General features: G+C 40.8%; 1 protein-coding gene across 1 annotated transcript in view; it reads left to right on the forward strand.

The window, feature by feature from the left end:
• The window catches only part of DDHD1 (DDHD domain containing 1), a gene marked incomplete at its 5' end in the record, with an annotated part of 122,719 nt that overhangs the window by 27,222 nt on the left and 80,232 nt on the right, over nucleotides 1-15,265 (forward strand). The window contains 4 exons of the mRNA XM_019528283.1: nucleotides 760-933; nucleotides 8,135-8,236; nucleotides 11,862-11,990; nucleotides 14,106-14,253. Coding sequence (XP_019383828.1) covers nucleotides 760-933; nucleotides 8,135-8,236; nucleotides 11,862-11,990; nucleotides 14,106-14,253 — 553 coding nt within the window. The remainder of the gene's footprint in view (nucleotides 1-759; nucleotides 934-8,134; nucleotides 8,237-11,861; nucleotides 11,991-14,105; nucleotides 14,254-15,265) is intronic.

A 15,265-nucleotide genomic window follows, 5' to 3' on the forward strand; every position in this document is an offset into this window, starting at 1 on the left:
ATTTGCACCTTATAGACTGGGGTGGGCAATATTTTGGGCCTGCAAGCCACATAGGAAGTTCTGGGGAGTTGTTGCAGGCAAGGTCAGCACCTCCATCCCCTTTGCCCCAGCAACAGCTCGCCAAACCTCCTGCAGGGCAGCCCTGGCGCGGGCTCTGGGTGGTGGCAGCAAGGAGGGCCTGGCAGCGGCGATGGGGAAAAGGCCATGTCCATTGTTAGATCCCACCTTTTCCCCACACCCAGCAGCAGCTTCTACCCCACCACCGCTGCCACTGTTCATCCTGGCTGGGCGGGCGCATCCAGAGCAGGCACTGCAGGGACCCCAGCCCCTGAGCAGGGCGGGCTGGGCTTGTGCACACAGCCCAGGGCTTGGGCCCTGCCCACAGGGGTCCCCGCTGGTCTCCGTGGGGCCAGGGCTGGTAGCGGCAGTAGCTGGAGGGAGCCACCAGGGCTGCTGGGAAATAGTCTGTCTGTGGAGCTGCCCCAACCCTGCTGCACTGGGGCAGCAGGATGCACCATGGCCCGTTTAGCAGCTGGGCCAGGCAGGACCTGTCACGGGCCAAATCCAGCACACGGGCTGGAGTTTGCCCACGCCATTATAGCCTAACTAAAGAGTCAGCTGCAGTTACTTTAATTAAGATTCCAGAAGTCATATTCTAACTTTTCCTAAAACTCCTATTTTATCCTAAATATATTTTATTTTACTCATTATCAGTTCCTGCTGTGTTGAATTCGATCTCTGTTGTTTAATGTTTTTTAGAAACGGAAAAAATCCCTGTAATGCGTGGACAGTGGTTTATTGACGGGACCTGGCAGCCTCTAGAAGAGGAAGAAAGTAATCTAATAGAACAGGAACATCTCACCTGTTTCAAAGGCCAACAAGTGCAAGAGAACTTTGATATGGAAATATCAAAACCTGTAGATGGGAAAGAGGGTAAGATTGCCTGGACCATTGTTTATATCAGTGGAAGGTGTTTTATGTTAAGTAAGATGAATGTTTGGTGTATTCTTCCATTCTCTTTTTAATTCTGCATGCATAGGCATTATTTGCTCCAGTCTGCATTCACAAATTTCAGGCTATCCAGATAGTTGGTTAGTTTTTAGGATTTACTGAATCGCTGTACTTGTTAGCATCACTCGATTTAAGGCTGAACTTACAGGTGTGTTTCTGGTCTTGTCCCCATTTTGTCTCAGACACTAATTTGTTACTCGTTATTGTATTAAAAAGCTTTAAGTGAAACTGCAATTTTCTTTTCATGGGCTAAGAAAAGTGTTGATGATCTCAATATAAACTCCCTGTAATTGACTTTAATTATGCCTTGCAGGTACATCATTTTCACAAGTCACATATTTCATTTTTCCATTCTGGCTCAATCTGGGAGTTTAGTGGCTTAGTTCTATCAAACTCTATATTGTTTCTGTTATGAAAATCCCCATATCTGAATGGCCAGACTGAGACCACTACACTTGGGGTTTCATGGGGTCTTGAGTCAAACTTGTTTCATGTTTTTAAGAATACCCTTCTGAAATTACGATTGAATTATTTACGACTGGCAGTAGGGTGAATTGTTCTGGGTAAGCACAGCACAACAAAAGCTCAATATTTTTAACTGTCCAGTTTCACTTATCCTTGTGTGCCATTTTATAGGTTCCCCAAACACTACAATTACCAAGTCCTCAAAATACAAATTAGCCAGCTTTTGGGCAGTGTTTTTGTAAAAACACATGCATCTTAGAAGGATTGTAAAATAAGTGGAATATATATTCTAAAGGTTATGGAACGTGGAGGTGCCTAAAAAATGGGTGTGGCCCTGGGCATCATCATAAGCTAAACACTGCAGGTTGGGACTTGTTAATAAATGAGAGTAGGATACAATAGGAAGAGGCAGTCAGTGGTTGAATCTGATAAAATAGAGCGTCTATACACACGCTGCGGGGGGGAGTGCTTTAATTAGAGCGGCTCTGAGAACTCCTGTAATTTAAAGCGCCCGCAGTGTATTCAGTGTCCTGTGTTTCCAAATGGCAGTGGGAGTGCTTTAACTAAAGCTCATTCAATGAACTTTAGTTAAAGCACCCCCGCCACCATTTCGAAAAGAGGGGATACTGAATACATGTGACACGGGGGCTGCTGGAGCACGCTGATTAACATGCTCCAGCAGACTCAGTTAATCGAGTCTGCTCTGATGCGTGTTAATTAGCATGCGTTGGAGCACAGAACTGTCGTGTGTATAGGTGCTCACAGAGAAGTAGTAGAACAGATTCTTTTTTGAGGAAAATGCAATGGTGAACATAATATCCTGAATCATCTTGTTGGTAGATCTTGTACTGCTATAAGGAAGACTAAATTGTGCCATTTGCTGACTTGAGAAGGATTTTCAGAGGTGCAAGGAAGGGTTAAGTGCCTGACTCCACTGAATGCAGATTGGATGGCTGACTTCCCTCTGTGCCCCTTGAAAAACCTCCTGGGGCTGGGGCTGGGCCTACTCTATGGTGCCCTGCTGGCACAGCTGTGGTCGGGGTGTGAAGAGAGAATACCTGGCTGACGTAGCTGTGTGAACAGACCCCTTCTAATGCATAGATTCAGTTATACTGGCAAAGCTGCCCTTTTGCTGGAATAGCATATTTCAGTTGTAGGGACTGATTTTACTAGAGTGGTACAAAGCATGGCCTTGCCACTATGCTTCGCTAGTGCACACAGGTTGTTCTCTGTAGATAAAGCACTTTTCACATAGCAGTAGCTTTACGCGATTGCTGCTTGGACTGTCTAGGGGGTGGGAGTGCTTGGGAAGGAGGGGGTGTGTATTGTGTTCACATCTCCAGCCCACTGGAGGAATGGAGTTCAAATTCTTTTCAAAAAGAGTCAACCCTTGGACAGAAGGATGGCTTCATTGTTGGGGGTAGGAGAAGGGAGGGCAAAGGGAACAGAGGAAGACAATGAGGCAGTTTGGATATATAAAGGAGGGTGAAATCAAAGCACCGTTATCTTTATATTAAAATCTATTGTCACAAGTACAATAAACTGTACTCTATTTTCCTTGTCATTTTTTCTTTTATATAATATAACATTAATATAGAGCATGCTGATTTTTAAGGCAGGTTAACACTACTGCCTAAAAGGGAGATCTGAAATTATTATAATGAACAGTAAGCAATGGAAAGTAGTTCTGTTATTGAAACATGCCACTTATTATGTGACCAATCAGGTGCATCCATAATTACTATGTCCCAAAACAGCACTGCAGGGGGGGAAAAGGTTTGGAAACTGTTAACTGGTTTCGTTTGATCTAAAAGTAGTTAAATAGAAAGAGGTACATTGTGTATAAATTCTTTAAATGTTTTGTGTATGTCTGCTACAATTTTCTATAATTGCCTACTACACTAAGCGGTCTTTATTCTTTCAAGGCTCGTATGTAGCTGTCATTAGCACTAACTGAGAGTAGAATAGGCGTCTAATTATCTCTCTAAGCAGTACTGGCTATTGAGAATACTGTAGAACTTGGCTAATGCTGAGACTACGTGGAACTAGGCATCGTGTGCCAACTTCACAGTAAAGTTTTTATGGCAGATTACTGTAGGGAAGTCTTACCAATAAGATGTTCTTACTTCCTTAAAATACTGCATGGAATATTAGCATAAAAACCTAGTCCCTGTTGTGAAAGAAGCACTTTGCTCGTGTACCAGATACCAGCCATCTGAATAATACAGCTGGGTCTGATCCCAAGGCTGTTGTGGATGGCAGCAGCTGCCTGAAGAATTTGATGGCAGAAATCCACCTCGCTTCCTATAGACAGGATGTGGCTTCGTTCTCTGTTTCTACTTCCATTTCAAGAGCAGGCCTTTTTTCCCCCCTCTTCTAATTCAGTCTAAAACTTCAGGGCGTCCTGTTGTATTCTTTATTTTAGTGACTGAGATGCATCTGTTTACCATTTCTTAGGCTTTTGTGTCAGTCTCCACCAAATTCTGTGCAGAAAATGAACTAACAGGGAGCCAGTGTTCTCCTCTTCTGTAACTACAGGGCAGTGCGTACAGTAAATTAGTACTGCTTGGATATTGGCCAGGTGATGCCACTCCCCCTTTCTAAATGGAAAAGCATGCATATCAATAGATGCTAGCTCCAAAAAGTGCCAGTGGAAGATGCTGCTGAGCTAGTTTTTGCTGCATTTTTGGAAAAGCAGAAAATTGTTACAGTGGACTCCACGGACATCAGTTTTGGAAGGCTATCCTCCCCAGAGCCATAGCATAAATGCCACTTTCCTAATCAGTGTCTTCCTTAGTTTGCAAAGCATCCTGCTGCCTAGGAGAGAGGAATCCAAGTCCAATTCCTTTACCCTATTTCTGCACTTGGATTCCAGTGCTTCACCAAGGAAATGTCTGTGATTGATGCAGGCCCTTTTTAAATGGACTGGTAGTAGGTCTTGGACAAGTTAGAATTGCTTTGCTTGATCCAGCCTACAAGCCTGTCTAATGCTCCAATAGATACAACCATTTAATAATCACACTTCAGAAGGGAGGGTAGGATGTTTGACTGCATTCATCTGACTGCCTCATTGTAGAAAAGCACTCCCATGGTCTAGCTGTTAGTTAATGCAAGTCATGAAAATAAATTAGCAGATTTAGGGAAAAATTTGCTGCTGGGAGCTATTTTTATATTAGATTTTAACATTAGGCTACAATCGAAGCACATGTTTAGACTTGGTATATTAAAAGTGGTGCTTGACATTTTGGCTACTTTGCCTTTTTTTTTTTTTAAGTGACTGACCTCCGGATGACTGCTGAAGACCCCAAACAACATGCTTCGCTTCTGTTATAAATAAAAACACAGATGTGTTCTTCTGACGTTTCATGGCATTTATATTAACACAGTTAGGCTTGCTTGTTGGTCCCCAAATCCACTGTTTCAGTATTTGCAGTAGAATCTATATCATTGTGCTCTTCTCTCCATACCAGATTTGTTTATCCTTTTTTTCTAAAAGATGAATTGCTTTCTAACTTAGTGTGCATTAATTCAACACTTTGACTAGCTTGAATATAGGATGGAAGATGAAGTTGCTTTGAAACAAGGAAGCGGTTTAGTTTCAAGTGTCCACATATTTGTAGATAGCGAATACAAACAATATGAAAAATGCCTTTTGTTATTTCTTTATTCAGGTCTACAGTGTCTGTGTACGTCTTTTTTCCCCCAGAAAATACTGGCTTTTCTTGTACTGTATATACCCAGTAACTATATTTATAGGATCACAGTATAAAAAGTCATTAGTACATGGAAAAATTGTTGAGGGAGGCTGAAATGACACATTTGTGTCCTGTGCAGCAATATTTTAGCTGAATATGGTTTTGAAGTCAGCACAAAAACTGTAAGTTCTTACACATCATTGACTGTACTTGGGTAAATGTACAATATTAAAATATATTTTAAAACTGCATTCAGAAATTATCTTTTTTCTTACTAGGCAGGATTTGAGCTAAGAGTTTAGAGGGGGGGTTTTAACAATAGTTTATCTAAAAACACCCTGGGGGCTTCATTCTTTAGTGGCTTAAATGTGCCGTCTGCAGGTCTTGTAGGAGAACTCTGGTCCTAGCAGGTTTTTTAAATGTCTTTAAGCTAAATGCACTACTAACTTCAAGTGTTTGTTTTAACAGGATAAAGAAGGTCTCTCTCTTGTTTTTTAGAACAGTGATGTCCAAACTGAGGGCCTGACTTGATATTTTCAAAAGCAAATGGTCACGGTACCCTGGAGCGGTTTCTGTGCCCTTGAGATCACAAAGAGACCTAAAACCATCCAAGAGTCACAGGGATGCAGAAACCCCTAATATCTACTGAGCAGGTTTCTCACAATGCTTGGTACCTGGAACAAGAATTGGGAAGGCTTTGGGGGACTGGCCCATAGCATAATGCGCTGTGCTCTTGGGGTGGCAGCAGCAGGAGTGGGAGGAAGGCATTTGAACAGTCTGTGTCCCCAGTCTGCTCCATGGAGCAACGGCCAATTCAGACACCTCCATTCAAAACCATGGGGAAAGGATTTTACATTTGTAATCCAAATATAGGGCCATGTGATTGGGCACCGCTGTTCGGAACGCATTGCAGTTAACTGTTGCATGTTAATCACGTTTATGTCAGTGTCTGTGACCTTTGATCTGTGATTTTTTTTTTCCATGTATATTCATATTTAATTAGAAGGGAGTGAGGCTGGTAGTTAAATTTACTTGGAAACAAGCAAAGAATACAAATTAATACCATTGTATTTGATCAGAAATGGAGAAAATAACTCTATGAGACTATCACTTGAAATGAATTTTGGAAAACATTGTTTTGGAAATTGAACAAGTTGCATGTAAGGAACCTTCTTTATTGTGTGTTTTTTGTTATTGTTTTTGCAACTTTAAATGTGGCTATACTCCAAAAAACTGACTCTGTAAAAATTGCATTGGGGGTGGATACTTGGTTTGTTTTGCCATAGTGATTTCAGATAACAATTTTCTCAGTTCATAAATACATTTATAAAGGTTGAGTCTTTTGGCATGTATCTGCCAGCCTAGCAAATTCAACCTTGGAAAGTAAAGAGATGTCCTTCTTTAGAGCTGTATAATCATTAGGTAGTAACATACTGTACAGACCAGTTTATCCACTCAGTACACAAGTGCAGCCTCAAAGGGCTTATTTTTCCTCTATCATACACTGGATTTCTACAGCTGTAACTCTAATGCAAGTGAGATCTAGGCTGCAGATTTCTGTTAGCACAGTTGTGTTAGTTCAGGACCTAGGGGGGTGTGGTGCCTAACCGGCACAGCTGGGTGATGATAAATGCCCCTGGTGTAGACATGATTATGCTGGCAAAACATCACTTTTACCGAGAGAGCTGTTTTTGCTCATGAGGAATGGTTTTACTACACAAGTACAAAGTTCAGTTTTTTGGTATAGTTGCGCCCATAGTAGGAACACCTTGCCAGTATAGTGCACCAGGATTCCTGTGTATGGAGCGTTACTAATAGACATGAGGTGTACGAAAGATGAAATCAAGCAGACCTCCTTCAATGGGCTTGTGGAAGTGTTAACTGTTACTGTAATTTTAACTTAAAATATCTGGTTTCTGAATCAAAAAAAGATAGAGAATCCACCTCACTTTCTCACAGAATTTGATCACACGTTTTAGCTATGTTGGCTGTCAGACACTAAAAAGTTTTGTAAAAAGTGAAAACTTTCCCTTTTTACTAAAGAAATTGGATGAGACATAGCAAAGAGCAGTTTTATTGAATAAGAAAATGCCATTTTTACGGGGTCGCTTTTTGGGGTAAAACCTCACTTTCAAGCTAGCCTCCAGAACCGTAAAAAAATACAACAGGCAGTTTATCAAAACTGGGTTTAATAGTACCTGTTGTTCTCCTATTTTGTAGGTGTCTGAGAGCAGCTTCTTCCAGATACTGCAGCTTTCCCTTACCTTGTGGTGTCCCCTTCCATAGCTGACTAGCATTGATGATTCCCCTAGATGGTAAGGTAAGTCCATCAAATATTGCACAATAGTTCAAAGGAAATTTGTTTCCATATTCTTATTTTATATCCTCTAAGGAATAAAATGAGACTATTGAAAATGTAACAGAAATAACGGACTTGCCTTACCATCAAGGGGATGTTCTTGTGCTTTTCAGGAATGGAAGGGATATCCTAAGCAGAGTGTGCATTAGTCTGCCTCACTTTGTGGAAGGCAGCTGCCTACAGACCTACAAAATGGGGCAACAGGATATGTCGGCTATTCTAACTCAGTGTCCCCATATTTTGGGGAGAAGGAATCCACTAGCTGTCTGTGAAGTTGCAAAATGTAAAAAAATAAAAATAAAAGGTTCTTGCATTCTTTACAATTGCACAAATGGAAAGGGCAAGAGAGACTGGATTGCTTTGTGGTGTGCTTGTAGTCTTCTAATGTTTTTTGGAAGTACCATGTTCATGAAAAGATAAATATTTTATGAAAAGTAAAGAAAATTTGCCTTGCATCAATTGACATTTTTGCTACAAACCCCTTTTTTAAGCATTAATAAAAATTGACGTGTGCCACTTCATTTTAGAAACAGTAATCCTAATGAAAAAAGAAATGATACCCTTTTAAAAATTTTACTTTGAAGCTCAGTGTTTTTGCTTTTAGTTATCTACTACCTCCCTCCCTTCTCCCTCCCTTCTCTGTTCAAATGGAGAGGATATAAGGAGAATACAGAGGCTGCATGTCTTAAACGAAAGCGTTCCCAAGGTACAGTAACTGTAGATTTTTTTTCTTGTTTTCTGCCTGGCGTAGGAAGCTTTAAACTGTAGTTTGCCTATGTCAGAAGGATGCATTAGATCCATGCGCTTCCACTTCTTGCACAGTAGTTATGCCATTTTCTTTCAAAAGGGTAGAAAAAGCATTTTAATTCTTAAAGGAAAAGTAGCACCATAGTGTCTCTTAGAAAAGTAGAAGCTAATAATAATATTTTATAACACGATTACTTTGCTATAATGTTTGTGACAATCATGAAAGATGTAAACACTTATTTTTACAGCAGCATTGTTGCATATGGTGTCTATCAAATCAAATGGGGCCAGAGCACCAGAGCTTTCAATCACAAGTAGATGCAAACTATGATAAATTATGTCAGCTCCGAGAAAGAGGCTTACACTGTATATTGTTGGGTGGTCACTCATATAACACATGCATTATGTTTAAAGTTTTTAAAATGATGCTTTAAATTATTTTTTTTAATTGCTCTTATTTAGATTTTTAAACTTAATTGCATTATATGCATTTCTCCCTTTTTATGTATTATCTTGGTATTTTAGAAGGAGAGTCAGCACTGGAACAAAGCAAGACATTAGGCATTTGAAAGAGATGGGGGAAATAGTGTGGAATACAGGATCAGGGAGATTATGCCACAGAAAAAGAACCTTTGTTTTTTAAATAATTGAATTTGCATGATGTAAATTGATGCGCTTCAGAAGCAAGACAAAATCTTAGCAGAACTGTTAATGTTTGGAGGGAGGAAGAAGGTTTTCAAATGCACTTGTCTTGGATCTAAAGTCTGCTCCCTTTTGAAACCAGTAATAATAAACTGTTAACTTCAACAGGAGCAGAGTTAAGTCTACAAGTGCTTTGAAATTCCACACTAGCAGTTCAGTTTGCTCTAAATTTAATCCAAGTTTTCCTGTCTTCTCCTGTAGATGACAAAAGCATAAGTATATTTAAGTATAAGCAAAAGAAAAGTCTCATATTTTCTTCCTGTGTTGAAGAGCAGAATTTTGTTTTAGGTTTCAAAATGCATCTGCATTTCCTTTCCCTCGCTGATGGTAGTGAGCCTACCTGACTATCATCTGGGCATTCCACAATGAAATGTTTAAAAGTTAAATGCATTGCAGGTGTGTGCATAGAATTAAAAAGTTTGCCAGAGGATTTATAACAGCAGCCACAACTGCTTTGGTTGCTAACTCTGTCCTCAGTAACAGTTCTCTTCATGCAGGAGCTGATGGCAATATCTGCTCTATCACTTAAGTAATTGCAGGTCTCTGGATTGATTTTTAATATATATATTAAATGTCAGCAATTGTGGGGGAGGTATGGGGCTTAGAAGCAGGTACTATTCAGCTATAAGTTTTTGGAGAATAACACACCAATGAATATTAATGCCCCATTCTTCCCAGGCAGGAATGGATTGTGTCTGAGTAATCTTGTTGATTTCCTATAAAATCCATCAGTTTGGAGGGAAGGTTTTATTGTGGTGAGAGACCAAGGCTTCCACTAACCCACATCACTGGCCTTAAGACAAAAGGCATCCTCCCCCTATGCCCCCCTCCATTCACACACCCCTTGCCTCTGTCTGACCCCTTTTCCTCGAGCCTTCGCTTCACCTCTGAATGAAGTGGTTTTTGCAGGTGCTATGCGTTCATGTCAGTCCCTGGATTTCCAGTTTGCTCAGGGACTTTCTTCATCCCACAGCATGGGCCTAGAGTCCCATGTGTGCGTGATTTGGGTTTTTGTTTCATTTGGAAGAAATAATTTCTCTCCACACGTGTGGGGATTTGTCCCTGTCCCCAGTTCTCCTATCCCCTTACCATCTTTGTTGCAGTCCATATGGAGGGGATTCATGATGTTGATAGAGCCTAGAGCCCCCTTTCCTTTCTGACACCTCATGCTAAGATTCCCTGAAACTTAGGCTAGATATCAGGAGGCGCTACTTCACGGTCAGGGCGGCTAGGATCTGGAACCAACTTCCAAGAGAAGTGGTGCTGGCTCCTACCCTGGGGGTCTTTAAGAGGAGGTTAGATGAACACCTTGCTGGGGTCATTTGACCCCAGTACTCTTTCCTGCCATGGCAGGGGTTCGGACTAGATGATCTACTCAGGTCCCTTCCGACCCTAGAAACTATGAAACTATGAATAGCAACCAGCCCTAAAATGAGACTGCCATTTTATAAATCAGTGAATGCCTTTGGTTCTTTGCCAAATATCACCCTAAACTTACATGGCTCGTCTTTTATTTTCATACATAATTCTGTTATCAGCATAAACATCCTTTTTTTGTTCTTTGGAGCCACCAATCCAGAACAGTTGCATAGTTTCACTCACTTCTGCATAAAGTGGTTTTTTACTGTGTGTTTTTAAATTCCCTTCTACTTCATTCCTCCCCAGTGTCCTGACTTAAATTTATCATCTGATAGCACTAGCCCTCTACAGTTTGACAATGAAACAAAGTCATGAAACAGGAAAGGTTATGAATGACCAGGGTTTTATGTAATAGATTTAGACTCTGTAGTATAACTGTCCAAGGCATGTTCGAACTTTCACAGAATAGATTTATGAAAGTAGAAAGGAATCTTTCATGGCCTCCAATAAGGAACAGAAACCACGACTTCTGTCATGCTCCATACCCCCCGCTTCTGCTTTGAATGAGTGCAGGCTCTCCAGACCTGGTGACACTGCTAAATCATACTGTTTTTAGTGCAGAGCTATTGGCACTGCCTCTTCTTAAAGTACAGCTTCAATATTGTTGAGATAGACACTATCAGAGTTAATTCCATCAGTGCAGCTGCTCTCCTGTAGGTTCAGTACTGCAAATCCTAAATGTAAGTTATCTGGGATTTGCACTTGTAATGAGCCGGCAGTTGTAATGAGTACCTCTGAAAACCTCGTGCAAAGTCAGGGACCTTAAGTGGGCTGCAATCAGGTACCCATGTATGGAAACTGTTAGCTGAAGTGTCGGCCAGCTGCATGCAAAGTACTGCTGACCCTCTCTCAGAAATCACCATTCTGTCCTGGTGAGAGAATTTTTGGTTCAGTAACGTTTATCTGTGGAGCTTAGAGCTGTGTTTTCCTCACTTGGAGGGACTCTAGCTGTTAGTTCTTCACACTTAACCCCCAATGCAGGTGTGTTTACCATAGCACCTGAGAGCCACAGTCATGGGTAAGGACTCCAGTGTGCTAGGTGCTGTACACACAGGACACAGAGATGGCATGAGTGTACCTGCTCATTCAGGCTCGAGTTGACATCAGAGGCACAGGTGTACATCTGACTACACCAGCTGATTCAAGAAATAATTTGCAAGCATTAGCTCCCCCATGAGTTGCTTTTAGCTAAGAGTCCCTTTCGTCAGGGAGTCTCCATTCCTAAAAGGAAGAACCATGTGGGAAGGGAGTAAAGTGGAATTGTTCTGATGTTTCCAAAAGGAATTGCCCAATTGTTCTAGATGAGCAAGTCCAACGTTTATAAATATTTTAAGGGCAAAGCAATACAGACTTTAAATTTAAATACTAGAATGTCATTGTATTTTTTTGTGTCCCCCTCTTCCCCTCTCTGTCTGGATTTTTGCTTAATCATTTAAATTAAAAGTTGTTCCTTTTTGCTACAGCTGTTCATAGTTTAAAGTTGAGTCGCAATCATGTGGACTGGCACAGTGTGGATGAAGTGTATCTTTACAGTGATGCAACAACATCTAAAATTGCAAGAACTGTTACTCAAAAATTGGGGTTTTCCAAAGGTAATGTTTCTGAGCATTTGTAAAGAATATCGTAAAGACTGTTATTTTAATAGCTTCTGTTGCGCTGATATTATGAGAAGAAAATTCTAGAGCTAATCTGATTGTCAAGTTTGAAGTTCTTTGGTTCTTTGGTAGATAGTTTTTGCTGTTGCACTTTTGTGGGTGAATGACTCAGAGAAGTGCTGTTAAATTGTTGCAAACATTTGTAATTAAAAACAAAATAGACTAACAATTTAATTGTACTAAATAGTTTAAATAGAAGCTTTTGTATCACATAAAACCCTGTATTCTAAGAATGGTAAGGTTGCAAAGTCAGGCACTCCAGAGCTACAAAATACCAACTTAAAAGTTACTTGTGCAGCTTTAAATTGTCCCTCTTGTGCATATGCTTTAACTGCTTGATCACATGCATTTTTTCCACAGGACTCAACTCATTCAGTGCATAACATAGATTCAATGTGGGGCTGGATTGATCTTGTGTACTGAGAGACTTTTCTATCGGGCCTCTGCCTCATTTGTTGCAGAAGTTGGAAGGTGTGTAGAAAATGAGGCAGGGTTGCACAAAAAGACAGGATAGCTTCACAGATAAGTTAAGTGACTCCTAGTGTTCCTATGTGGTGCTGGACAGGTCACATAAATCAAAATGCACACAGGCCTCCTTCAACATATGTTCCTCATTTTCTGGGCAATCCAATCGAGAGAGCTGGTGTTTAAGAGAACGGGTGAGCACGGACAATAGAGATTGAGAGGACCTGCACTGGGAACCTAGGAGTGGAAAGTTCTCTGAAAGAATAAAGACGGAAGAGGTTTCTGACATGGGGCACCCAAATGAGTTGACTGTTGGCTTTAATATCAGTGCTTCATTTTCACAATGTAAAATGAGAATGATAACCCCTCTCATCTCACAGGGACGTTGTGGGGCTAGTTCATTTATGTTCATAAAGAATTAAAATATTATGTTGAGATTACCATAGATAAGCCTTGAGGAAGCTAATAACTGTATTCAGAGCGGGGTATGGACCATGTTCAATGAATAATGCAAAGGGCCAAACACTGAATGAGAAGGGAGCAGGGGTTAAATAGCTGCCTGTTCAGTAAGCGTAAGTCATTCTGCACGTTGAGTGAGGCACCGAAAACTGCAGTTATAGTCTGTTCAAAATGGGGCAAAATGAATGTTCCACAGACTACCCTTTAATCTGATATTTCCTAACTTTCAAGTGCTTGACTTTGCAATCTAAACATTTTTCAAATATAAGGGCTTTATTTTATGGTACTTTGGTTGTTTTAGCAAACCTTTTTTCGGTTTTTATCATTGAATGCCATTGAACCCCCACATAGTGACCTTGGGGGTTGAACGTATCCTTCACAGCACAATAATGTCCTACTTGATCTAACTGGTCCTATTGTAAGACACTACTCTTCTATTTGTATATATCCCTGGGGGGAGGATGGAGGTGCATTTTGCTAGAGGATTTCACAGCTGTCTGCAAGGCAGTATACGAATGTTGAGGCTAGGGCTGCATGAATAGCTGATTTAGACGTTCAGCTACTGAATTGCAAAAATGTGTGGGGGGGGAAAAAAAAAGGTCTTGGGTTTTGTCACTGAAATGAAAAGTAAAAATTTCCCCCCAGCTCGATTCATTGAATGAGAGGGAGTTGCATATCAATCATGCTGATGATGCTTTTTGTATCCATAGGTTAGAAACACAGCTGTCAAGAAGCTTTATGTATACACTAATCTCTGTGGGAGTATTTTCAAAATTTGAGAAAATTAAATGTTTGATATTTGAAATATACAGAGGCATGTCATTTGTTATAAACATGAATTGTCCATCATTCAGCTGTTTGAAAATTCATTTTTTCAAAACAGCCTTTAAATTATGAAATCTGCACTGAAAATGACATCGGCTGGTAAGTGTAATGAGAATTGGTTATCCAAGGTTTCTCGGACAACTTTGAACATCTGAGGCATTGTATGCACTCATTTTTCAAAGTGTATTATATTTTGCAAAATGGTTTGTGTGTTTATGTAATGTTGACGCATGGTCTAGCAGAATATATGATGATGTCAGGCATCAAGGAATACAGTTGATTGAGGGTATTTTTTTTCTGCAGCATCCAGTAGCGGGACAAGACTTCATAGAGGCTATGTAGAAGAAGCTACATTAGAAGACAAGCCGCCACAAACTGGGCACATAGTGTTTGTTGTGCATGGTATTGGGCAGAAAATGGATCAAGGAAGGATCATCAAAAACACAGCTATGTGAGTGTTTCATCATATATTCAATAATGACTCATGAGTGAATAAAAACCAACACATCGATGTGACACATCGATACTTAATGATCCAAATGATGACACCAGAGCCTTCATTAGAAGGTGTCTTTTCTCCAGGGTCACTTATGCTGACATTATGGATGCATAACTATTTGTAGCTTGCATCTTAAATTCCAGCTTAAATTTCTGGGCCTAGCAAGAGCAATGCCAAGCCAGAAGACCTAAGCCTTCGTTTGATTCCCTGGCCAGCACCTTTGGCCCTACTGAGGCAAGATAATGCATTTCTAGGGCTTGTGATGAGTGACATACAGAGCCATCAACGGAGAAGAGTTCACTTGATTAAAAACAAAGGGAATCTCATCTGTCTCTCCTTGGTTGGCAGATTAGTCAGTGAGCTAAAAGTGCACAAGTGTGGGAAGGGCGAAGGAGGAGTTAGGGTACATGGTGTTGCTCCTGACAGTAGGCATACCTTGGTTATGAGTACGATAGCCACTCTCCCAAGTCTGATTAATTTATTTTACATTGAGTTCTGCTGGGGGAAAAAATAAGTATCCTAAATCATTATGTTGACCACCAACCTTGTATCTTAATGATCTCTTACAAAGCTAATATGTGAATGGCTTGATTCAAACTGTTGAGCTGACTGAATTTTTAAGATTCTCCACCTCTTTATAGACTAAAACAGAAGGCAGTGGGGAAAACAACTCAGTGACCTTTCTTTTTCACTGCATCCAGTTGCAAGGGGAAGCTGTAGGGATGTCATACTAGGTATGTAATGTCAGCAGGGGACAAGCCTCTTAAACTGATATAGTTTCGTAGTAGGTAGGGTTGGAAGGGACCTGAGCAGATCAAGTCTGACCCCGTGCCATGGCAGAAAAGAGTTCCGGGGTCAAATGACCCCAGCAAGGTATTTGTCTAGCCTTGTCTTAAAGCCCCCCAGGGTAGGAGCCAGCACCACTTCGCTTGGAAGTTGGTTCCAGCTCCTAGCCGCCCTGACC

The sequence above is a fragment of the Gavialis gangeticus genome, unplaced genomic scaffold (assembly GCF_001723915.1).
Source record: "Gavialis gangeticus isolate Ggan-Ray unplaced genomic scaffold, GavGan_comp1, whole genome shotgun sequence".
NCBI classification, from domain to species: domain Eukaryota; kingdom Metazoa; phylum Chordata; order Crocodylia; family Gavialidae; genus Gavialis; species Gavialis gangeticus.